This window comes from Oryzias latipes, chromosome 3, assembly GCF_053564925.1.
Source record: "Oryzias latipes strain Hd-rR chromosome 3, Olatipes_Hd-rR_3.1".
NCBI classification, from domain to species: Eukaryota; Metazoa; Chordata; class Actinopteri; order Beloniformes; family Adrianichthyidae; genus Oryzias; species Oryzias latipes.
This window is the reverse complement of record NC_136239.1, coordinates 20,863,199-20,889,988: the sequence shown is the minus strand read 5'-3', so window position 1 is coordinate 20,889,988 and position 26,790 is coordinate 20,863,199. Positions and strand designations below refer to the sequence as shown.

At 37.5% G+C, this 26,790-nt stretch overlaps 1 protein-coding gene across 1 annotated transcript in view; it reads left to right on the top strand.

Moving 5' to 3' along the window:
* Positions 1-20,510: 20,510 nt before the first annotated feature.
* The window catches only part of LOC101171316 (ephrin type-A receptor 6), a 55,300-nt gene continuing 49,020 nt past the window's right edge, over positions 20,511-26,790 (top strand). The window contains exon 1 of the mRNA XM_020713193.3: positions 20,511-21,333. Coding sequence (XP_020568852.1) covers positions 21,255-21,333 — 79 coding nt within the window. The 5' untranslated portion in view covers positions 20,511-21,254. The remainder of the gene's footprint in view (positions 21,334-26,790) is intronic.

The following is a 26,790-nucleotide window of genomic DNA, read 5'->3' as shown; positions in this document are numbered from 1 at the left end:
AGCCCCCGAAGGGATATGTTAGAAAGGTGAACAACAATATTGTATAGCTTTTGTGGTAGTTCATGTTGAAATGTGGTGATTGGAGGAATGCTGATAGGATAAACACAATGTTCCGATTTTCTTTTATTACTGAATTGGCTTTTTGCATGATTAATAGTACAGTTCTGTTTCCTATTTATACTGCAGATTTAAAACCCTTCTATTTTGTTTGAATTGAAAGCATTCATTCTTTAAAGTCCCACTCCTATCATCTAGTGATCTATTGTAAAAGCATTCCCATTGATAATGTAATTATAATTATGCTCTTTTCTAGGACGTAGTTTCTGCAGGACGACAGGAGTTCATTAGAATTTCACCTCTGAGTTGTGGGTTGGACCGTTGACATGGAGTAAGCCTGCCCTCATTTCCTATCACACCTCTGTTAGCACTTTCTCCCTCTAGCTTACAGCCCCTCACAAACCCAACCTAACATTACAGGTGCAACATAAATGGCGAAAATATTGGGGCTACCTGGCCATTCAGTTTTGAGACAGATACCAGCTTGTATGAGGAAAACAAAGACATACAAAGATATTGTTGTTTAGAAGTGGATGCATCAACATAGAGGGGAGCAGGGAGCTTGTGTCCGACTTACTGTATCACCTCTATCATAAACTTTTTCCAACAGCATTTGTTTGTCTGCTCCTGATTCACAATGATATGAATAAAGAAATACTCAGAAATGCAATTTTAAGCTTGATTTTCTTAACATACTGTATGTCCTCCATCATCAGAAAAATATCACAAGAACATGTTAAAAACAGCATTTTCACTGGAGTGAGCCTTTAAAAGCAGCATTGTTTTAAAGATATTGAGTTACTTTTTTTTCCTCACTGAAGAGCAAAATAGCAGCAGATGGGTCCACATTCGCAGAGTAAAAAAAGGGTCAGTGAGTTCATACAGCAGGATTTCTTATTTACTGACTGTATTTACTGACTTTATTGACTGTGCTCCGTGTATAGATGAATAATATTCAAAAGTCACATTTTGGAAAATAGGCAAACTTGATGTTAGTCTATGGTGAATGAGTCAATCCTGGGACGTTGTCACCCACTGTACAAAGGGATTGCTCATTACTACTCAGTGGATAAAATACAGCAATTTCCCTCCATACTTTAGCAGTAACTTGTACTCAGTGTGCTGAACAGGTAATTTTAGGGTACCGCTTTGGAATCCAGCCCGCGTTACCCAATAAGCCATTTGGCAGGAATGAAATGTTTTCTCCTAGTCGATTTTGTCTTCAGCTGCCTCTCCGTTCCTTCAGTGCCTTTAGAACTTGCTATTCTCTCTGTATTGTCACTGGATGACTCTTTTTCTGCCTCTCCCTCCCCTCTCTGTGCTGGCTGCTCCCTCGTCCCCATCCCTCTGTCGGAGTCAGCCTTTGATCTCACCAGTGCCTGTGCACAGGTAGACAGTGATGCTGTATGACCGTTCACTGCCTATTACTGTCTTAACTCTTGCTCTGCCTAGTGCAAGAGGTCTACTGAGACATCATTTCCCTGCCACGCTGAGTGATGACACCCTTAATCACTCGCATACTGTGAGCGTGTCTGTGGGAGATGGAGAAGTGAGTTAGATTAAAATCAGGACCGGGGGGTGTGCAGGTTTAAAATACGCCAAAAAAATTATTTGAAAAAATGATTTTGATACAGACAATGAAACACATCCTAGAATATTTAGTCAATGATGAGCTTTCATCTAGGTTCAATATTTATTTCCACCTATGATGCATCACTGTTTCCTTCTTTGGAGATGGATTTAGATTTTTGCTCCAGGAAAACGGAGAAAACAAATTCATCTGTGGCAATAAAGTGAGCAGGTAAATTAAGATGAATAACCATCATGGAGGATTCAAAAATTGTTTTCTCACGATTAAACACACCCAGGAAAACACTTTTGAGACTTGAAGATTTATCGCCCTAGCTTAGAGAAAAAAATACCCTCCCACCTTGACACGCCATTAAATGGCATAAAGAAAAAATAAACTTTACCAGGAAAGCTGCATATTGAAATGCTATGCTGCAGATAAACATGTCTATTCTTTAAATAGCTACTTTTCATATTAACTTTTTTCTATTTAACTTTTTCTACATTAACTTCATTCCTCACTTTTCCCTGTCAAAACAAAGCTTAAATACCTTGATTTTGATTCTGTTTTACTATAGATTGTTTTCCTTTATAACTGTCTATAAGTTAAAGGTCAAAGAAATTTTTAAACAACAAGATAAAACAGAAGAAATCATACCAGTAATTTTTTTTATTTGTCTATGAGGATGCTTTCTTATTTCTTCAACTACAGAGAATATACTCTTTACTTTTAGATTGTTCCACAACTGATAAGATGTCATTTTTATAGCTGACTTTTGCATTTTTTTATTTTTAATTTCCTTTCAAGAATCAATAAAGATTTGTTTTAATGTGAATTAGAATGACTACACTGCTGAAAGTGGATTGTTTCTTCACCAAGAACAAATAGAAGAATGATTTGCTCGTGGAGATGACCTGATTCAGGTGTTGTGTATGAAATAGTGATAGATGGCAATAGAAATGGTTTCTTTTTTAATTACTGTCCTGTTTTCATGCCAATATAATTTTTTGGGGGTAATAGGGTGTATGTGTCAAGAGGGGCAGCAAAGGTGTGGGTTGGTTTTAATTTAAATTTTGATGGCTACCATTTCATTTGAGTTTAAAAGAATATTTTATTTTAATTTAATATAACTTTTTTTTTTTTTTTAGGTCTTCAGTGTATTATAACGTTAATTACTCACTATAAACAACCCCACAGCGGCATTTTGTTCCGTTAACGTACTGCCGAGGCTGACTCTAGGATGACGTCATGAAATGGGTGGAACCGACACGGAGTAAGACGACTCAGAGATCGAGTTGTCTTACTTCCGGGTAGAAAAATTCGCTACAAAAATGACTGATATTTTTTTTAAAAAATTATTTATTTTTTATTGTTATTTTGTGTGCCAAAGGTAATATATTATCATTAATATGGATATCTATCTGGAAGACTTAAGAAAAGCATGAAATAGGCCCTTTAATTTCATTTATTTTCTAAAATCGTTTTTGTCCCTTTTAGGGTCACGGGGCTGCCAGAGCCTATCCCATTCTGCCTTCACCCTATCCGAGCAGGGTACACCCTGGACAAGACGTCAGTCTGATGCAGGGCCACAATCATACACCCATGCACACTCACATTCACACCTAGAGACAATTCAGAGTAGCCAATTAACCTATGGAGCATGTTTTTGGACAGCGGGAGGAAACCAGAGTCCCCGGAGACAACCCACGCATGCATGGGGAGAACAAGCAAACTCCACACAGAAAGGTCCCCAATTGATGTACTGTTTCAGGTCCCCCATCTGGGCCCTGAACAATGCAGGGCCTTCTTGCTGTGAGGCCTTCTCTTGTAGCATGTTATTGCTACAAGAGAAGCTAGCAGCAGTGTTGCCAGAAACTTTGTTTTTACTACGGTTCTCCTTCCTCTAAACACACACAATATGAACACACACTCCTCCCTCCGCTCTGACACCCCCCTCTGTCGCTGCACGCGCGCTCCTCTCCTCTCCTTTTTTCCGCTCTGTCCTGTGTGTGCATGTGTGTTGGGGACTGCACGTGCCTGTGTGAGAGGAGAGGAGAGGAGCGCGCGTGCAGCTCCCTCCACAGCTCACTGTGACATTACTTTCTGTTAGGTAGTTAGCTGCTCAGCCCAGTAGAAATTTCAGAATAAAAGCACTTCAATTGCTGCTTTACTTCCGTTGTGAGTTAATGTGTTGTGAGGTAAGTTAATGTGTTGTGTTGTGACCCTTCTGGGCCATGAGTTAATGTGTTGTGTTGTGAGTTAATGTGTTGTGTTGTGAGTTATTGTGTTGTGTTGTGAGTTAATGTGTTGTGTTGTGAGTTATTGTGTTGTGTTGTGAGTTAATGTGTTGTGTTGTGAGTTAATGTGTTGTGTGTTAAGTTAATGTGTTGTGTGTAAAGTTAGTGTGTTGTGTGTAAAGTTAGTGTGTTGTGTGTAAAGTTAGTGTGTTGTGTGTAAAGTTAATGTGTTGTGTGTAAAGTTAGTGTGTTGTGTATAAAGTTAATGTGTTGTGTTGTGACCCTTCTGGGCCACCGTAGGAGTCTCCTGCTGCAGCAAAACATGGTGGCATTAACATAACAGAGGATTCAGGCAGCTATAACAGAGATTGATACAACAGGAACTTGCACTTAGTACCTAATTATTTTAAATGTATTTATTTGGTAATTGTTAATAATCTAAAACAGGCTTTTTACCAATGGGGTCATCACTTAGCTTCTAATTTTACTGCTTTTCTTAGCCACTCCATTACAACACTACATTACTCTGGAAATCTGAGCTAAATGTTGACATATTAGGTGCATTTAAAATAACCTATATGCTTTTAACAACTTTTTTTGTTTATTTCATAAATCATTAAAATATTCAGTGAAGATTCATTATCAGTTACCTTGAAGTCTAACTTTAAGAATATTACAGCAAATGTTATTTGGCAGTAGTTTTAAATTACTGACTTTATGTTTTCCTGTCATTTTCTTTTCTTTAATTTATACTTTTGTTAATTAATCTTGTTTTGATGTTTTATTTCTGGTTTCTCCAGATTTCCTTTTGTTTCGTAAAATTCTTTGACATGTTTAAATTAACTTCATGCGGTAAGAAGAAATGAAAAATCTTTATCATGTGAAGCTTTAAACTATGCTGTTTAATCTTACTCTACATTAATTTTTCTTATTCTCTAACGAGCATTCAGCTATCAAAGGAGCTTTTCCTATATCTAACAATTTTAATTAGCATCAAGGGACTACTGCAACTTTCATTAATAGCGTCGTCCTCGTCGTGACTCAATAAATACTATCGATAAATGTTTACCGCACTCCGCCTTCTGAGATCGTTAAACAAATCACTTATATTTCAGTAATTCAAGGTTGAATGTTGAGTTTTTTTTTAAATATCGCTCCAAATAATCAAAATTCTGAGCAGCCCAGTTTCCTTTGATCTGATCTCTGTCTGTGAGCCAGTCTTATGTCACTCATTTTTCATTTTCACTTCCACTTCTCTTTCCCTCTCCCACTCTGTCTCTTCATCCTTATTTTTTCTGAAGTGATGGCTCAATTACCATTCCTCACAGTCAGGCTTCAAAAGAGAACAAAATGGAGCAGGGTCTCTCAACCAGGAAAACAAAGGCAGTCAGAAAAAAAGAGATTTTTAATTTTTTACTACCTTTCTGGTGCTGTAAGAGTCCTCTCGACTCAGCATTGAACTGAAACAGCAGTCAATTTAAAGGAGTTCTGGGTTGAAGCTGAATAGTGGATTGACTTGCTCAATTCTGTTCTCCAAGTTAAAATGCAGAAGATGAAGATGTAACAAAAATGTGTGGAGAAATCGATCACGGTAGTCAAAATCTCTGTCAGCTGTGAAAAATATTAGTTTTAAATGATAACATAACATTTTAAATGTAACATTGTTTTTCCAGGAGCTTTAACTTCCCTTCACAACTTCTTCACCACAAATGGACACCACCCCCTCCGAACACACAAACATGCCCACACACACACACACACACACACACACACACACACACACACACACACACACACACACACACACACGCGGTGCTCCGTTTCCCTGAGTGCTTTAGCTTTCGTCCCCTGAGCGTCAGGGATCCACACAACTCAATTGTGTTTTGATGTTCTGGTGCAAAAACACTCAGCTTTCAGAGCCACAACATACATTTTCCAGACTCGGAGGAAAAGAGCTCAAGGGGAAAGAAGGACTATTTACCTTTACTGTCATAAGCACAATAAACACCTGTTGCTGAATAAAAAAATCCTATAAAATGATTTTTTTAAAATATTTCCTCTTTAAATCCTTTGACACTTATTGATGCAAATATGCATCAGACCGCTTTTGCTCCAAACTTACCTGAATTTGGCCTCTAATTAAAGGCAAAAGCACAAGTTATTTAATTTTTTTCTTTTTCATAGCTGGATATAGAGTCAGGCATCAAGGGGTTAAGTCAGAACCCAAGAACTTCCTTTACTCAAAAAAGTACTAAATCACTTTTGACTACTCTTCTAATTAACTATAAAGCCACAAAACAATGTGGAAGTTGCATTTTAGTTCTCACAAGTCTTATTTTTAAAAGAAAAATTCCTCTAAAATACCCAGATCTTTTTCCCTAAATAAAAAAATAAAAAAATCCTTTTTCATTTACATCAGTTGTGCATTATACTTTTGTTTATATCACTATGAATTTACAGTCATCTATAATTTATCAGGTATTTTTGTGCAAATCTTTTTTAATTTGCTTGGTATCTCATTAAACAGTAAATAAAAGAAAAAAAAGGTGACTTTTTTTTTCTTTCCCTTCTTTGAGGCCAGATTACACATGGAAAAAAATTGTAGTCAAGAAATTGCCAAACTTTAACAATAACTTACTTTTATATGGCTTCTTAGTCAGGATTTATAGAAGGGAGACACAGTTACTGGTCCTTTATGAATAATATTAGGAGATTGTGAAATTCTTTGGGTGCTTTATGTCTTTGGCTCCTGGACTTGGTGAAAAAGTTTTTTAGTACGGTTATATCTCAGAAGCTGACAACTACAACCTTTACTAACTGTCCATTAGCATATTCCTGACATAACACAGACACAGCATTAGCTAAGTTGGTGATAGCCAGTATTCACAAACATATCTGAAGAAGTGAAAATGTATAATAAATAAATATACACACTTTAACTCTCTCCCCTTAATGCATTAGTATATTTTCAGTTAGTATTTTACAGGTTGCAGGATTTTCCCTCTGTCATTTGGTCAGTTTTAGTTGTACAGGTTGAGCTTTCCTTCTTTTGGCATTTAGAAGTGCCTAATTTCTTGAGGACATGGACATTTTTTAATTTTATTTCTTCTGATACTTTAGTAAATATTAGTGTTGATGCATCAAGCAGCTGGAGATATGTTAGCTGTCATCTCAATGCAGCAATGCTCCTCTGTGAAGATCTAAATGTCCATTTAGGATACTTGCATACATGAAAGACAATATAAGGATAGTTTTGATGTAAAATTACTGCAAAAATAGTCACAGCAAATAACAGCAAAAATAATTTGTCTGTGACGAGTCCCCCCACTTTTTTTTCTCTTTCTTGACATCAGTGTATAAAGCTGTTTTAGCTTTGTTGTGTTCTTATGGCGGCATTTGACAATACGTGAAATAAATATAAATGAATTGGCATCAAAGGAAATTTCTCCTTTGATTTCAGCATTGTGCTGTTGTCATTACAAAGACATGTCTCAGAGCATTTTGATGGAGTTTACAGTGGTGTCTAATTTTCTTAGGAAAATTAAGACAAACATAGCTTTAGTCAATAAAGGGGATGAAAAAATAACTGAAAAGTTTGATCTAGAATTTGACTTGAAGAATAAAGAACACAAGATAAAGCCAAAGCATGTCACCATAAGTTCTTTCCAGCACTGGAAGCTACACATACATACACACATACACAAGGACAAAGTTCAAATTACATATATTTTTTCACCTGCTCCCTTCGAGTGCAGGCTGGCAATTGCAGGTCTCCTGGCACACTACCGAATATGAAAAGTGATCATTTGAAATCTTCCAGCTTCATGAATTTATTTCCCCTAACATTGCTCCCTGAGACAGTGTTCCACCTTCAGGTGAAGATTCAAGACAGATTTAACATGTGTCCTCTCCTCTGCCTTTATTATTTCAATCACCATTTTCTGTTTTATTTGGTGTTCTTTTCTGTTTTGGGTGGAGCTTCATGATCCAGTGGATTAAAGCAGTATTTGTTTCATGGTTAAAGTTTTAGAGTAACTGTCAGGGCTATTTATTTATTTTTGGTCTTTTACGTTGCAGGTCAATTTGGAGATGAATCCAAAGGAAAATCCTTAAAAATGCTTTCTGAAATGATTTCAGACAGAATGTAAACAAACAAGTTTGAGGAAAGACTCAAATAACATGCTACAAAGGCATTTTTGATCATGGCGGCATGACTGTAAATATCAAAGCAGCACAATAACCTCTTAAAAGGAAACAAGGTAAATAATATATGTGCACAGTGAACCCCTTTGAGCAAAACTATTTCTATAAGTTGGTGCAGTACACTACAGAAACATGGTAACTTGTTTCTGTGTAATGTAAATGCATTAAAGCAGAAGACTGAAAAACAGCAAACATTAGCTAGTCTCCTGTGACTGCAGACAAATTTTCCATCATATCTTTAATAAACTGCATTTTCTTACTCTTTTTAATCTGCTTATCAGAGAAAGGGTATAAAAGCCAGAAGAGGCCATACAGCCGGTGCATGTGGGCCATTTGCAAGTGTGTGGGCTGCCTGTGTGCTTTTTGTTTTTCCCTAGATGATTTGTGTCTTGGGAGCGCACTCTGCTGCTCCATTCTGCAGAGGTATTTTTAAGCATAATCCCTCTTTTTTTTTAAAGGCCAGGGTTTACTTTATTTAAACTTTTGCTTTATACTGTCTTTAGCTGTGGATTCATCCCAAATGAAGCTTTATAATGAATAAAAATCCGAATTTGCAGCTCTTTTGCAATGGTTATCATTTATGTTTTATGTCGAGAATGCCTTTTAGACCTTCCCAAAGAAACCCTGAATAAATGCATTCTAGTATCGGCTTAGTTGCCTTTCAAAAGCTCCAATCTCCAAGCAGTCATTTATGCTTGGAAAAATAATATTATTTCTGCCTCAGTTTTTTTCAAATTCAACAAATGTGTTGCATTTTAGTCGTAGCCTATTCCTTTTTTATGCAAACTAACTAATTAACCAACACCGTAGTCACATGCATCTGTACAGGGGTTGACCCGTATGTATCCTGTGGTTTTTGGGTTGTCCAGGCCTGCAGAGGGTCATAGACAGGAGGGGCTGCATCTTAAATGGAGCACAGGTGTGTCTTACAGTTCATTTGAGGTTATTCAATTCAATTTAGTTTTATTATTATAGCCCAATATTATAACACAGTTGTCTCAACGGGCTTTAAATTGTAATTTTACAAAACATAAAATCAACTAACTAAACAGACTAAAATAAACTGGGCATCCCTGCCCTTAGACCCTCCTTTTTGGTAAGGACAGACTCCTAGAAAAAAAAAACGATTCCAGGGAAAAAAAAGAAGAAACATCAGGGATGTTCACATGAAGGAGGGATCATCTTCTTGGATGGGCAGGTGATGTACCAGGACTTTTAGAGATGAATTAGCGTATCTAACCCTACAAGTACATGTTTGAATAGTGTAGCAGATTGGCTTCATCCAAATGAAATTGGGGGATGGCTGGGGGCGCGAGATGAGCCAGAGACAAGGTCCATGGCCATGGACAGGAGCACAGACGAGCCAATTGGAATCTGATATCCCTAGGAGGAGAGTGGGGCGATAGCACTTACCACTGCACTACTGTACAGCCTTGAGGCAAGTGTATTGTGAAGTATTTTTAAGGCTAATGTCAGTTACACCACTTATGACATACGGGTGATGCTGTCGTACGGTGCCCTTACACCAAACTCCAATTCAGGCGTGACCACTGCGAGTCTAGTTGCTAGTAAGGTGCACGTACTGGCTCCTCACTGCCCACGCGCAAATGCTTTACGCATGGGGTGTGCAGGTGATAGGAATGTGCCTGTAGGATGCCTGAGGGATGTCCACACAAATGACACCATGATTGTCTAATTTACTCATTTTTAACAGTCAGACTGCACGCACGGGGCTTACGAGTGCGCCAGGAGCACGCACTTGTCACTTAAACAGCACTAATGTGTTCCTTGTGCAGTGCGCAAGGTTTGAGGGGGCTGAAAAAGGGAAAAATAAACACACGCAAGATGCCATTGTCTCACTGTCTTTCCCCTTAATTACCCTTACTTGTTGTATAAGTGTTCACCAAGATCTGTTGTCCACAGCATGTCCATAGAAAAAAATGTGCATGAACATTTTCGCTGTACAGGATCACTGAGCAGTCCATGAGCTTAAAGTTTTGTGCGGGAAACCTGTGTTATAGATTAGCACATTTTTCACCCACAGAAAGCCCCATAAGGGCAGTTATGACTAAGGCAAAAATATTGAACCAACTATGTAGTTAGGCAGCTGCTTTGCAGCACTTTGCTGTCAAACCTCTTTCCTGGTGAAACTGATTTAAAAAATCCCAGCAGGGAATTTTAATAATCAGTCAGAGGCAATTTTAAAAAGTAAAAATGGTAAACTTTGCAAAATCCCTGTATCTTTTATGTGGGAAACATATGCACCAGCCATCAGACCAACCCTTTTTTTTTTACATTGTTGAATAAGAAATTCTAACTAGTTGTAAAGTTGAATGTTTGCTTGACTGCTGACCTTGAAGCAAAAAAAAAAACAAAGAAATCTACTGTTTCTTTTTTGTTAGAGGACGTTTTTCTAGCAACTCTTTTTTTTAGAATTTCATACTAAACTGGCATCATAATAACTAAGACAGTTGTGGAAGTTAAAATATCATCCACTTTAACAAAAAAACGAAACTGTTGAAACAAAGTTGTCACAATAAGAAATGGATGTGATAGAGGTAAAGACTTAAACAGACACGAACTGAAACAACTATTAACATGACTTTGAATACAACACTGTCTCTTATTTTAAAGTGGTCTAATTTTAGATGTGTAGCTGGTCATATGGAAAATTTGAATTAAGCAATTAACAAGGTGCAGACCTTTGGCAAATGGGCAATGCTTTTAAATCCATTACTTGAGTAATGCTCATCTCACCCTTCTTTATGTGAGGCTGTTCTGTGTGAAATAACCTCCTGGTGATTTTCTATAACATTTTACAATTTACAGTATAAGTTGGGCCTTCAACTGTATTAATATTCTTTTATATTCGGGAATCAATATTCAGTACCGCTTTGGTAAACAGAAAATCAATGCATTCTTGGCTTTATGGAGGCTGTATGTGGCTCCACCTCTCCATAGGTAATAGAACTGCATATCTTTTTCAGAATCCAATCTGAAACCACTTTTTTGAAGTAAAATAGGGAGCAGCAGATTTAAAAAGTAATTACTCAGACAAACAAAAAAATAAATGAACTATATGATTAACCGTACAGGTTATCCAGAAACCTTTAGGCAAAGTTATTAAGGTGTGTGGTTCTTTCGAGTAACAGCCGACATGTAGCTGTCAAACACCTCCAAAGGACATAAATCCCTCCACATCCCTTAATCACTAAGAGGATCCTGCATCCCACTGGGCCTCTTAGACACAGCTTCAATTCAATTCCTAAACCACAGATTTAAGATTTGCCTCCTGCGACTGCGATCGATTTTATAACAATGGGTTTTCCCAGGTGTTCAAATGTGACCACAAATCAAGCGAATGCTTTGGAAATGGGCTCAGTAGGCAGCGAGAAAAAAAAAGAATTCCACTTTATGTGCCATCCTCTGTACATGTTTGATGTTTCACCTAGTCTTTGACCTTGAATTGCTGGGTTGAATACCTAAAACATCCTCTGATGTGGGGGAGTTCTGCACAGAACTGCACAGATTTTGCTCTGTTGTTTTAGCTGTCCCATAACTTTGAAAATAATCTCCTTTATACATGTTCTTATGTTAAAAGTAATCATTTTGCAAGCGCTTAATTGTGATCCAGAAAAACTAACCCTCCACTTCCACACATTACTAATATTGCTGTTTTACGTCATCCACTGAAAAAACATGGAAGCACTCAAAGTACAAGAAACTGCAGAACTTCTGTGCTCAAATATTGTTTTGACCGTATGTTGAGGATGTGATGGTGACATATACATTTAGAGACCATATTCCTCTTTTGCATATCTGAGACACAGTTTGTAATGCATTTTCTCTGTAATATTTAACCCGTATCTGTGAAGTTTTATGGTTCTTGAGGATCACAAAAACACAAAAGGAAATGGTAATTATGACCTTTTTGGTTTCAACTAAAATAAAATTTCTCCCTGAAGGGAATTAGGGCTCATCAATCAAATATTGCAAAATTACTGAAGAATAGGAAAAGGCCCTGATAAATAACAATATTAACATATACATATGTAAAACTTACATTTCCTATGGACTGTGTTTTTTCTTTGTAACAGAAGTGAATGGTCAATCTTCCATAAGGCTGGGTGTCTTTCTTCTCACCTCTCTGCCTTTAAAGAAGTAATACATTATGACTGTAGCTGTGGAAAAACCACATAGGTCTATAGATGTTTTTGTGTCGAATCAACTACAAAACTAATTTTAAAAAGTGTTTTGCTTTTTAGAAACCTGTAAAAAGAAGATTTTTCGGATTAATCTTCCAAATTTTTCTCCAAGTTAATACATGAGCAGTTTCCCTACACAACTTTCATATCAGAGACAATCATGCATCAACATCCGGGCAGCATTAACGTTCTTTTAAGACGTCAAAGCAACCAATAACAATAATTACATCTTCAGATTATACGGTTAGGATTAGGTTAATGTGATTGACGTAAGCCCCTTGAATACGTGGTCCCAAAGCGTGGTTTGTTTATGTTCTGCCACGAAAAAAATTCCAAATATTGGTCCCCCCTCCTCCTCTCCCAGCCTTGTCCCACAGGTGACTCACTGAGATGGCTCCTACTGCCATAGAAAGAAAAAAAAAATGAACAGGTCGCAAAGATGGGTTTCAAATAATATAAAGACATCAAAAGCCAAATCTAGAAGAGGATGTCAACGTTTTTTTTAAAACCTAAGGTATACTGTATTGACAAATATTGTTTTGTTTTTTGCACTTGTCAACAAACAGCAACTTTTTTCAAATCTCAAGACCTGTTGGTTTTTCTGTAGTTTTGTTTCCATGATAAATGTAATTAATATATACATTCAAAAATTGATTATTTTTGCTCTTCTGTATAATAAGTGTATAATGAAACTCTGCTCACTGTCTTCATCCTTTCTTTCATTATTTTTTTTTGATTAGGTAGGCCAATGATAGATCAGCTGTGAAGAATTTGTGAAACTTAAGAACTCTCTCGGTTACAGAACCTGTAGCCCATGTCTGGATATTTGTCAGCTCATGCTGAATGACACTCTGAATTACAACAACAAAAACGTTAAAATGATAAAATAACCTCAAAAAACAGTAAACTTTCATATAAATTAATAAATATTTTTAAAACTCCTATAGCTCTTGCTTTTCCCCCCCTTGTGTATAGCCAATGCATCCCTTCTAAATATATAATTTCTCTTCCACCTTAAAGGATAAAAATATATCTGTTTTTCTGTTTGTGCTTTCAAAACATCACATTCACGTATTCGCTTCTTTGCTGAGTGCTTCTCCTTTCCTCAGCTCGGCTTATTCTTACCCTGTCCTCACTCTTCTGCATGACCAGTTCCATGTCAGCCCCTAATTGTGTTTTGATGTTCTTCCAGACCTGCAATTGAGCTCCATTCTTGCCAGCCCAAACAGAGCGGACATTTATCAATGCACAGGCGCTGTGAGATTTCCCACTCACCCATATTTTTTGCAGTTGCACTTAATTCATCTCCTATAACCTTTGTGTTTTGCCCCTTTCCTACTAATCTATCTATCTATCTATCTATCTATCTATCTATCTATCTATCTATCTATCTATCTATCTATCTATCTATCTATCTATCTATCTATCTATCTATCTATCTATCTATCTATCTATCTATCTATCTATCTATCTATCTATCTATCTATCTATCTATCTATCTATCTGTCCGTCCGTCCGTCCGTCCGTCCGTCCGTCCGTCCGTCCGTCCGTCCGTCCGTCCGTCCGTCCGTCCGTCCGTCCGTCCGTCCGTCCGTCCGTCCGTCCGTCCGTCCGTCCGTCCGTCCGTCCGTCCGTCCGTCCGTCCGTCCGTCCGTCCGTCCGTCCGTCCGTCCGTCCGTCCGTCCGTCCGTCCGTCGGTGTGAAGCCAAAGACCATCCTTACCCTCCGGGGCCCATGTCACATAGACTTATTGTCACTTATACAACAAAAACACGCACACATATACACACACTGTTAACACTCAGCTTGGCTCAACTGGAGAGTAAATATTTGTGCTGTGCAAGTTCCAGGCAGAGGAAGGTTCCTCACCTCAGCAGTGTGCCACCATATCATGAAATATTCAGAACAAGAGGAATGGGAGCTGGGCAGAAAATGATGGAGTGAGAAAAGAAAAGGGAAAAAAAAAGAGATAGGTCACACATAACCAGAAAGACAGACGACAGGGAAAGACTGAGGTGGTAGGTAGCTCTGATAATAGTGGTCTATGATAACAGGAAATGGACTTTTTTGGTGAGAGCGTCAGAGAAGCAGAGAGGATGAAAGTAAAGATATATGTGCAAGCAAATTAAACAGGCAAACAACATTGGAAACGATAAAACTGCATGATGCGTCTTCTCTTTGAAGTTGAAGAGACAAGTAAATGGACTGCAGGGAGTGATGCTCCTTAGCTCTTAATGGTCCCAGTAAATCTGCAGGTTAAGAGTGATAATCCCTGCCCATAGAGTTTAATGAGGGCTTCTTTTTTTGTCAGATCATTCTGTCACAGGATTTTTAAAGACCTCTCACTAGTAAAGCTCATGTGTTTACATCTATTGTTCTCACTTTTAAGTCCTATTCTAGTCATCTTTTCTAAAAGCGTTCCCAGATGTAATTATGATTGTGCTGTTTTTAGGAAAAATCCCAAAACCTTTCATTATCAAAACATTGTTTATTTCAGAGTAGTGGGAGTTTATCAGAAATTCATCTGAGTTGTGACTGAGTTGAGTTGTTGATTGTTGGCGTAAAGTCAGCCCATCTCCTTCCCATCATCTGTTTCACAGTCTCTTGCTAGCTTACAGCCCCTCACACCCGAGGCAACAAAAATGGGGAGCAACATTGAAACTATCCAGCCGTGAAGTTTTGAGCCAAATTCCAGCTCAGATGAGAACATCAAAGACATGCATGGAATTAATTCAGAATGGCACAAAGCGGGGAACTTGTGGCCTGCCGTAGTAACTTCTACATCACAACTACAAGTTTTTGCCAAAGGCATTTTGTCTGCTCCTTAATCACCACAATTTGAGTAAAACAAATACTCCCATCATGAGAACATGTCAAAAAACCCAAAAAATCCAATTTCCATCATGGGTCTTTAAGACTAGCTGCTGCTCCAGTGTTTCATTTTAGCTCTTTTGAAATGATTACCAACAAAACTGAGCGAAGTCTATATCTAATATTTTTTTCAATAGTTTCCTGGGTAATGGATACATTTTAGTGAGCAAATCCACCAGCTTTTAAGAAAAATAGGTAAAAATTAGGCAAATTGTTCATTATGAAGTCCTTCAAGCCATTGTTGCCAACGCTGAACTTCTGAGACTTTCACTGTCTTGGTCTTACTCAAGGCAAGACATTGTTGACTACTTGCATTGGCATTTTTTTAACTACTTAATATTAAAAAAAAAAGTAAATGTTGTCCATGAATGCAGCAGAAGTCTCTCCCCACAATGGGTAATCTCTCCTAATGATACATCTACAGTGATCCAGAGACCTGGCTTTGTTTGTTTGTTTGTTTTCCTTTTATACAGCTGGGTAGCTCGGTTGGTAAGGTAAAAGGCTACCACGCAGCAATCCAGGATTTGATACCCGGAGGGGAATGAACAATGGTAGTGGGGGCAATTACCATATCAATGGTGAGCAAGTAACGTCATCCACTTGGGCAAGTCTCTTAATGCTACTGCCCCCCCTGTGGATGGGTCAAATGTGGAGAAGAATTTTATCCCCCATTGTGGGATAAATAAAGTATCAATTATTATTATTAAGGTGATTTATTCTTTTCCATCAATTCAATTTTCAGTTTGAATCATTACCTTTAGAACTTTGAGTACAGCCAACAGCAAGTGTTACAGTTTTTCTCAGTCGCTTTAGTACAATTCTCAGATCAGAATGAAATTCCCAAAACTATTTGTTCAATCTTCACATCATGATGTCACTTGTGCACATCATATAAGCAGTTTATCACTTCTTTGAACAAGTTGCAATTGCTTTGGTACATCCATGCAAATGATTATGTACAATTCTCTGCTCTTTGCTACATTATCAATTGTTTATGTCATGTTGATCAAAATGTATTATATAGTTCACTGTGCAATAGTCTTACTCCTCAAAACACCTAGTCATTAGTTCATCGTATAAGTCATTAACTGCAAAATGGTTGACCAAGCTGTCATAATGTGACAAACATAATTCGCTGCATTGCAAGAGAGGATATTTGCTGTGATGTGGATGAGAATTTGTGGCCTAACATACAGGAACGACAAGAGGTGTAGGAAGACCACACCAATTCCTACTGCACTGCCTGTACTGTTGTACAGAATATTGTCCTATCTTTTTTTTCCCTTTGTGTTACTGTTTGCAGTGGGGTTTTTCTATGTTGGTACGACATGGTCTGTCAACAAGTTACAATATGAACAATAAAAGTGTAAATCTGAATCTTGTCCAGTCTCTTGCAATCAAACAAAAAAGGTGTAACTTACATTTTACAATAATTGTTATCAAAACTTTAGCCATAGTTTACATCAGAACCTCCCTCTAAAGTACAGTTATATTGACAACATGACTAAGTAATTTGACCGTCTTGTTCGTAGACAATGACACAAGGACTTGACATTCTGATGGCACTGACATGTTCAATGACATAAAGACTTAGTTTTGAGAGATGAACTAAAGATTTTGAGCAAGTTACAGGCTTTTGCAAGAAATCCATAGTGTTTTGCTGTTTGTACAAATTGTTTTGAGAAATGCACACACGTATTTGCAAACTTCAATTCTGATCTGAGAATTGTACTAAAGCGACTGAGAAAAACTGTAATTATTTAAAAATGTATTTAACCATCCTGCAGGGGTTGTTCAGTAATGTGATATATAGTAGAACACAAGTTTTGTCCACTGTGTCTTTTCCCATAAAAAACAACAACAACAAAAAACAGACTGGGATTTACAAAAAGATCCATAAAAATTGCGATGGACTCCTTGTGACACACTGATAGAAATATTATAGCCTTTCAGAAGGACACTCACATGGAAGGTGTATGTTCTTTCCATTAACTGTAGAAGACAACTGGATCATGCGAGTTTGACGTCAATTTAAAGTCAATTCAGTCGCCGTTTTTTCATTATACAGACATCGCCACGTTGGAACCAGAAAACCACTATGCTGTGAAATAACAAAGTCTATACCCAATAAAATTTTCCATGATCCACTTTCTTTTGTTAGTGGGAATACAAACTGGTGAGCTCTTTAAATCCAGTGTTAAATGTCAAATAATTGTCAGGGGCGAATTTGAGCAAATATATCCTCTAAAGTCTAAAGTGGTGCAAATAGTTGACATTGAAGCTTATTCCTAATAGTAAAACTGTTGAAATAAATGTTTGGTGTCATGGTGAATTATGTATATTATGATTCTAAAAAAAAATTTATGGGACAAATTACTTCAGTCCAAATGCATTTTGGGCAGAAATGAACGACCCTGGGAGTATTTCAGGCAAGCGATTTGAGCGGTGGGTTCAGTCTAATTAACTCACCTGTTTAGTGTCCTGCTTAAGTTCCAGGTGTACGGTCCAATCCCTCTTCTTCAATTTCCGCGAGCTCTGCGTTCATCACCCCACCCTTCTCCCCGGCTTCCACCTGTGAGCTCTGTTAGGGGTAGTTTAATACCCAAAGTTTTATATGGAGATCTTTGGTTTATGTATCTGAATGGAGCCTTATGCCAAACTAAAAGAAATAGGAAATACAGGCAACAGTTTTCTTCCTTTTCCTCAGTAGGAAACAAATGGATTACTAATGACCATCCTAATCAATAACTGTGTGCCCAGAGTCCTTCCAACTGCAGTTAAAAGGAGGATGAAAAACATGAAATATATGAAACTAAAACCAAAACACAATAACTCAAACAAAATAGATTTTGTTTGCAGCAAAATCCATTTCAACCAAGATATGCAGGTTTTATGTAAAAAGTTGGACAGACTAATTGAAGAATGAAAGCAATCCCCCGGACACTGAAAGGATTGATAGGTGAATACTTGTATTTGTTCTGACAAATTAAAAATCTGCACTCGAGAACTGCTGAAGTAGTCTTTGAGTGGTGCTGTTTGTTGTCTTTAAGAGAAAGAGCAACATACTGTATGAAGCACAATCTTCATTTTGCTTCTAAAAGGGATCATTTTACTTGTAATCAATCAAGTAATTTATCAAGTAAAACTGAAGAAGAACTTAATGCCACAAAGCCACACCTTGCAGGGGGTGTCACTATCCATGGTTCTGAAATGTCCAGATAAGGAATTGTCGGTGCGAAAACTTGTTTCCCTTTTTTTTTTTTTTTTTTTTTTTTTTTTTGGGTGGGGGTCAGTAGTTTTAACTCTTTGATTAGGCTGTCCCAACTCAGATTAAAAACCCTAAATTGAGTGTTTTGCTCTTCTTTTATTGCTGCTCTAGTCCCTTACACAAATTGAACAAAGGAAAAGGAAATGCTTCCAAACTTGTGGAAATGCATCGATAATAATATAATAAAATAATAATATAATAAATAATATAATACAAGATAATAAGATACTCTGTTATTTATTTTATGTGTTTTCATTCATTTAAATAAACAAAAAAGTAGTTTAGGAGAATCAAATAAATGTTTTGAGTAGTTTTCTATATGTTTTTTTCATTCTTAAAGGGAAACTACAAGCATTAGGTGATGAATTTCATTATTTGCCACATGTAAATTTATAAGTGCCAATATTTCATTACCAAATGCTTTAAGCAACCATTTTTATAGAAGAGTAATTCATGTTCCAATTGACAGAATGAGGAAATATGAACATTTCTCGCCTCTATTCCAAAATATGTAAAATCTTGTTTTCGAATCCGTGTCTTCAATGCAATGTAATGAGACACACACAGACAGAAATTTGAAGTTATCCGCTGTAAATCTATGACGCAAATTATTAACAGGATACATGATCGGCTAGTTAGTTAGCATGTAGCCTAATAGCCTTCGAATGTAAAGCGACTGACTGCTAAAGTTAATAAAATACAAGTCCTGAATGTTATTATTCCTATTCGACCTTAAACTACAATATTAGCTGTCTGTCTGTCAACCGACCAGCCAGTTGTCCAAATGCCGGCACACATCAAAGAGCTCCGCGGCGGCGCTAGTAGTAGCCTAGCAGGAGCTATCGTATGACAAAGCAGCCTAGTTATCATAAATCTTTTGATATTTTTCTTATATTCATTGAGACAGTAATAAAGTGATCATTTTTGTTTTTCATGTTCCTTTTTTGAACGAATGTGGGTCACAGAGACACGGAAGTTACCGCTGAAAGCGGCTTTTGCCGGCGTACAGAGAGCATATCCGCGTGAATGACTTATGACGTGAATAATTATTGCGTTCGAACGGATTAATGATTGCGTTCGAACGGATTAATTATTGCGTTCGCACGAGTTAATCATTTCGAGGGAACGGAATAGTATTTTGAGGGAACGCAATAGTATCTTGTGGGAACGGAATAGTATTTTGTGCGAACGAAATAATAATCTGTGGGAACAAGATATATTTTAATATCTTAATGTCAGGACACGGGCTACGTATTTTCCAATACACTGTATCAGAAAGATCAGCTTAGACAACACATTTTTTAAGTCGGTCTCAGGTCATCTTTTGATTTATTCTCATTGTCTTTTAAGTACGAGTATACAATGTTTAGCCCCCCCCCCCCCCCCCCCACACACACACACACACAAAAAAAGAAAGAAAAAAAATTGTTTTGTTTTCTAGAACATGGCTTCTGCAGAGCAGCAAGAGTTAATTGGAAATTCACATCTGAGTTGTGAGTGGGACTGTTGGCATGGAGTACTCCTACCTTCCCAATATATCTTTGTTTACAAATATCCCACCAGCTTGCAGCACCTATATCACTACAAGCTTTTTCCAACATCATTTTTGACGGCTTCTGATTCCTAATGACTTGAATAAAGGAAAACTCAGAAATACAATCTTAAGCTGAATTGTTCTTCATGTCTTCCACCATTAGAAAAAATGCCACAATAACATGTTAAAAACACAGTAAACATAATTTTCAATAGAGTGGATCTTTAAGCAGCACAGCTCTGATGATTCTGGGCTGTTAGAAAACCTCCATCTACAACAATCTTCATTATAGTCTTCATCAGCTAGGATGTTTCGGTGCACTCCTGAGTCAAGGGTAAGGAAAAGCGTAGAACTTATTGGTTTCTAATGGTCCGGCTGAAGTTGCACATGCATGTTGCCATCATAAACTCAACATGCTCTTTATCAAATTTGTAATAAGCAATCAATCTGTCTGCTCCTCTTCCTCCTTTGCACTGAAAATAGAGATGGTGCCAGACCCATTACCACTATCACTACCGTAATGCAATGGAAGAGAAAGCTACAACCCCGGCTTCATGAAGCCGTCTGCTGGCTTCATATTTCTCTCCACCACACTCGATTCAATAATCCAGCAGCACTTTTGGCTTGATGGAAACAAGTAATTTGACGTTTGGAAAAGTAACGGAAGATGGTCAAATGCCACCGAGGAGGAGTTATTGGACAAATTGGGGCTTTTCCTCTGAATAACTATTTATGGTTGAGTTCTGAAAAAAAAAAAAAAGAGCCGTTAACCTGCGCAGCAGCATCTCTCCCATCCAGAAAACAGGGAGAGATGCACGCATTGATACAGACAGGGACGAGGAGCGGAACGGGCTGGTTAAAAGTCTCTTGGGTTTTTGATTGTCTTCTGCTTGTTTTTTGTGTTTTCGAATAAAAAAATAGAAAGAAAGTGGCTGACAAACGGACTTTATCTCAAGCATGCAGCGAAGAGCCGCTCGTCAGGACACTTCAGGACACTCTTTACGCATCGACTTGGTCACCTTTTTACCATGTTCTCTTAATTTTTTTGACAGTTTAGTTATCTTTTCTTTTTCCCTTCTTTTCACCATGAGTCGCTTGTTTTTTTCTTGTTTGAAAGGACCCAAGATCTTAAGCTGAGAGAGGAGAAGAAGAAAAAAGAAGAGGGTATTTGAAAGACTGTCGCTTCGCGCATTTATGTTGAAGATTCCGGAAACATCTGCAAAGAAAACTCGCCATTTTTCCATCGTGCGGATGTATTAAGTGTCTCTGCGGCATTTTAATTCAAGGCGCACTTGAGTCTGACTCAACGATGTGCTCCGCTGGGAAATACTGCGTGCTTTTACTCTTGATGAAAAGTGTCCTGTCGGACTCGGGAAGCTCGCATCAAGGTGAGTGCGGCCAACCTGTAAAGGAAAACACTACATAACAATTAAAGCTGAAGGTTTTCAATAAAGAAAATTCACCTTTAGTTTTTTTTTTTTTTTTCCTGCAGGTAAAGGTGCATGTTGTTATAGATGATTCTAAAAAAAAAAATCTGCACCGAATCCAACCAGAAATACTTTCTTACAGTGCGTATTCTCATATAAAATAATGTATAACATGAAAATGTGAACAGGAAGTCAAACACCTTAAAGATATGGAAGTGACTCTGACACCGTCCTTCACCTCCAGCATCTGATGGCACATATCAGCACAGTAAACGCCAGACTCTGGCAAACTCGAGCAGCTGCTGCTGCTCCTGAGGTTCTTCTTCCTCCTCCCCCTTGATCTTCTGTGGTGAGAACATAGATTGCTGCGCAGAAAAAATATATCATCTTTTTGGCTCATTTTGTCCCAAGAAAACAGCTGCAGAGAGACAAGTGTATTTATTTTGGTATTTGAAAATCATTTACTGTCTCTAAGTTCATTTAAAAATAACAACTTTGTTTTTCTTAAGTCATCGCCATTTACTGGGTAGTTTGTGCGGTTACAGTTGTATGTTAAGACACAGTAAGAACGTCTCGGTGTGGATAAAAAGCAGCCACTTAATCTTTTCCTGACATCATCTTGCTTAGTTGAATAGGTGAAACTGCACTTTCTTCCAGTGTTTGTTGTTAGAAGAACCTGCAGAGATCACAGGAGACCTTAAGCAAATAAGGTGAAGGAGGCTTCGACTTTTAGATGGTCAGTGTGTTTGAGTTTAGTGTGTGTGTGTTTTCCCAGCAGGAAGGCTGTTGGACTGTGATGGTGACAGGCTTGAAGAGCAGGGGGTGCTCTCAGGGGAAACCAGGAGAAATGGCAACGTGAGATGCTTAAAATATAGAGAGCCGCCACATAAACAATATCTTACAAGTAGTTGTCTAGCTGTGGAAAATCAATTCTCCCTTCATGTTGAAGGTTTTTGTTCAGCTTTTTAGTAGACATTCAAATTATTAGAAAATAAGATAACTCTCCTTTTGGTTTATAGATTTTAAACTTCTATATAGTAGTTTAAAATGACACCAATATAAATTTAGACTTAGCATCAGTGTTACAAATAAGGTTTGGAGTTTAGTCCTCTGTAAGCCCAGAATATCTTTTAATAAAAAAGTCCAAGTCATTTTCCTGAAGTGTGCACTGGTAGGTTGTCCACTTTTAAATTTGTGGTGTTTGAAGGAATTCAGCCCCATTACTTTTTGTTATTATAAAAAAAGGACATGTAATGCAAAAATGCTGAGTAATTCAAAAATTACAAATTGTAAAATTAATAGTGCACTAAGTGACTTAAGATTAATTAAGTTTTTCTTTTAACATTTTTAGTACGTAACTTAAAACAAATGCTGCAGGTGAGAGTATGTGTGTACGTGTGTGTGGTCTTCCACACTTGCATTTTCTGAAAAGCATTATAGTTATGGAATGAAAGCTTAGATTGTATCTTTCCTCAAATTTTGCCTTTGTTCTATTTTAAACTCATAACTAGTGTGTTGGACCGCTGCTGAAGGACCACCCTTGACCTCCCTGGCCCCACTTGTAGAAAATGATAGGCCTGTGTCTCTTTTTCGATTTCAACCCGCTGTGCAAACAGCATCCAACAAAAGTTCTAATGTTCTGAGTCTGAACAACTTCTGTTGTTGCTAACCGGGATAGTTTTAATAAATGGACTTTTCACTGACCGTCTTCTCTCATATTTAATTTATGATAAAACAGTCTAAAAAAATAATGTCCTACTCCTGTTTTTTTTCCTTAATAAAAAAAAAATAAAGACTAAATACAGGGTTCAACATAGATTGCGTTTGCTCGGACTCTGACTTTCATACCAAGCTCAAACTAAAGACCTCGGCTTTGTTGCATAATGTAAGACAATCCTGAATTGTCATCATAATGATAATTATTTGTCTTTTGTGTTTCGGTAATTTTTAGCCAGACTAAATTCAGAAGTTTAATCAGTGTTGCTTGAAGCCTCAGTGTATTTATGAGACAACCATTGTGGCTGTTGCATCAGCTGTGTTGTAGAGTTTTTGGGTTTTAGCTGCAAGTGCAGTTCTTAGCTGTTGACAGACACTTCTAATCATTCAGGGAGAAAATAAAAACATTCAGGACTGCATTGTCTTTGATCAGGACGAGGTGTATTAGATGTTGCTGTCCACTTTTATTATCATTGGATGAAGTGATTAATGACTCTTACTCTCCTGGGGGTTTTCTAAACCCTAAGATCTTGGAAACTGCAGGGAGGATAGAAAGTGTTTCTCTGGGAGATCTCAGTGAACTGCTTGTCTCCTGCAGTACTGTGAATTGAATGATTATATAACAGAGGATTCTCACATAACTCAACTTTTCTAAATGCTGGGTGGGTATAAAACTTTCCCAAGTCTTTATGCAATTTTTTCAAGCTATCCAATAAACTTGGATGAGATTTTTTTTTTAAAGAAACGTAGCCACAAAAAAAGAAAAAGAGAAAACTGAATCTGCCTACTGCAGACAAACAGGCTAAACAACATTATTCTTGTGTCAAGAAAAAAACAAAAAAAACAAAAGCAAAACTACATTCCCATATTATGAAACACTCCAGATGTCAAGGAAGGAAAAATAATCAGGCTTTTATGTTTTGTTTTAAAACGGCACACATGCAGAAGAATGGGCAGGTGGGGATGGAGCCAGAACATCCACACAAAAGGGGAGCACATCGGGATGCAGCATAAAGACTGCAGCTAACTGAGGCAGCAAAATCTTTCAGGAGATAGTTGGTTCCAGGATTAGTGAGGCCCAGAGAAAGGAAGTTGACCAATAGCCTGAGTAACCAAGCCCTCCATTTCTGACAGTTCTTACGTTACAGTCCATAGGATTTTTAGATAAAGTTTGCAAAGACAATCAAAACCAGGGTTTTTCTCACCAGGCTGTTGACATGCCAACAGGGGACAGGTAGGGGCAATTCTGGGGCAGATGAGGGTCAAAACAAAATCAGTAAGCAGAACAGAATTTCAAGGAACAGGCCGGGGAGCTGGAGAAAAATCTACTTTCTGGCCGAGAAGGACGAGCAGGTGCAAGTGATGGGGGAGATCGCTGAGGAAGGCAGAGCAGACATGGGAAGGGACGGAATCCTGCCACCATCTAATCTTAAATTAGAAAAGAAAATCAAAACTGTTCAATTCCTTGTCTCTCCATTCCAGCCTCTCTCCATATTATCCCTCTGAAATGAAGCAAAGGAACTTCATAATAATTGAGTCTTTAATTACCAAGAGAGAGTTGAGAATAAATGAAGTCTCTCTAAATACTGAGAAGGTTAGTTTGGGTTTTCTGCAGATTTATCTCCTCTGGTTATCTGGTTCGTCCTCTGTTTCAACCCTATTATATCAGCAAAGATTTGGCAAAGTGTGCCATAAACTGGAGCAACAGGTCATCTAAAATGTAGCGCCTAGGTTTAATGTCAGCCACTGAAGTGGGACATTCTTTAGTGATAGGGATTGTAATTAACTGTGTGCAGAAAGACAAAGGAAAATGTGCTTTCATCACATCATATTGGCTTTAGAGGCCTAGCATGGGCCTTATAATGGCTCTCATTGAGCCTGAGCAAAGTGACTGAGAACACATGAAGAATTATTGCATTTAGACAAATGCAAGATTCAGGCAAACAGAAACGTGTCAAATGACAATAAAACAATATAAACAAGATGACAAAATAATGGACCATTTTGGAAATGTTTTAGGAGACATACCTGTTTTCTAAAAGACACACTCTGGTGTAAATGGTGTTTTTGGTGTTTTTAACATGTACTTGTGGCAGTTTTCTGATTATGAATGACATAAAGAAATTTAAGCTAAAAATTGCCTTTCTGAGTATTTCTATATTCAAATCATTGGGAATCAGGACCAGACAAAAAAATGCAGATGATAAAAGCTCTTAGCCGTGACATAGAAACAACAATCAGAAGGCCACAAGCTCCCTGCTCTGCTCCATTCCGATGCATCTGCTTGCAGACATATAGATCCATGATTGTCTTTGTTTTCCTCGCCGGAGCTGACATTTGGCTCAAAACTGTACAGCTGGATAGCTCCAATATTGCTCCTCCTTTTTGTTGCACTGGTAATATTGGGTTGGGTTTGTGAGGGGCTGTAAGCTAGCAGGAGAGAGTGTAAACAGATAGATGATGGGGTGTGGAGGTGGGCTTACTCTTCAGTAAGAGGTAAATTTCTAATGAACTTCTGCTGCTCTGCAGAAACTATGTTCCACAAAACAACACAGTTTTTTTCTTCATTTTGTCTAAAAATGGCACAATCATGATTAGAAGTCCACTTGGAACACTTTGAAAATATATAGAATCATGCTTTGAGTGGAACTTTAAACCAAGGGCCTATTGCTCTTCTCAAGAGAACTGACAACATTTTGTTGATGGTCACCATTTTCAGAAATAAATGTTATCATAACTTTGTATTACAACAGTGCTTTGTGTCTTTTGTAATCTTTTTCATGTTAGTCAATATCTGAACCTGTTGCTACAGGGCTTTAATAAGCAGCAGCAGCAGGGGAAGTCACACCCACAAGAGTGAAATAAAAGATAAGAAACGGTCCTGACTGGAAGGTAACGTTGTTGTCAGAGGATACAGGTCAGTGGATATAAACTAACACAAAGAAAATATGTGTTATATTTTCTGCAAAGCTGTGCCTGCAGTAAACTGCAGCCACGTTACAAAATCACTTCAATTGAGACAGACATTGACTAATGTCTTTCATAAGGCTCCTTAACTTTTTATACATTTGTTTTCTTTAATATTCCATGTTTTGCCTTTAATACACCAAAAATGGCAGAATGATAGATATTAAAAATGTCTTAGGATTTGTTTCTGATATTGTGATTTTTTTATATGCCAATGTAGTATGTTATGAAGTGGAACAATAAAAAAAAAAACATTTTGAAAATTAGAAACATCTATCTAGCTCCACTCAAGAAATGTGGCTGTAGTGCCCTTGAGTGAAATCAATAATTTACATACCTCTCATAGAGGTGTAAGTCTAAGGAATGTGAAAGGGATCTGTTTGTGTGATTTCAATGTCAACATATCATTGATTTAGTAAATGGGGTATTTGCCACAAGTAGAACACAATGATACCATGTTGACTGTTATTTAAATAGAAATCCGATAATTTTAAAAGGACCTCATGTAAAGTTGGTTTGTAGGGAAAAAAAAACTATAAGTTATTTAGCTTAACAGGACTTTTTACATTTTGTTTCTTCAGAATGTTTCCTTTAGCTTCTGAACTTGTCTAAAAAAACACTAAAACAAAAAGACCCAACAAAACCTCCTCACTCAAATCCCTCCAGACTCTGAATGGTCTTAAAAGCTGTGTGCTTGTTGTAACTTCACACCAAATGAAGCAGCACCAAAACAGG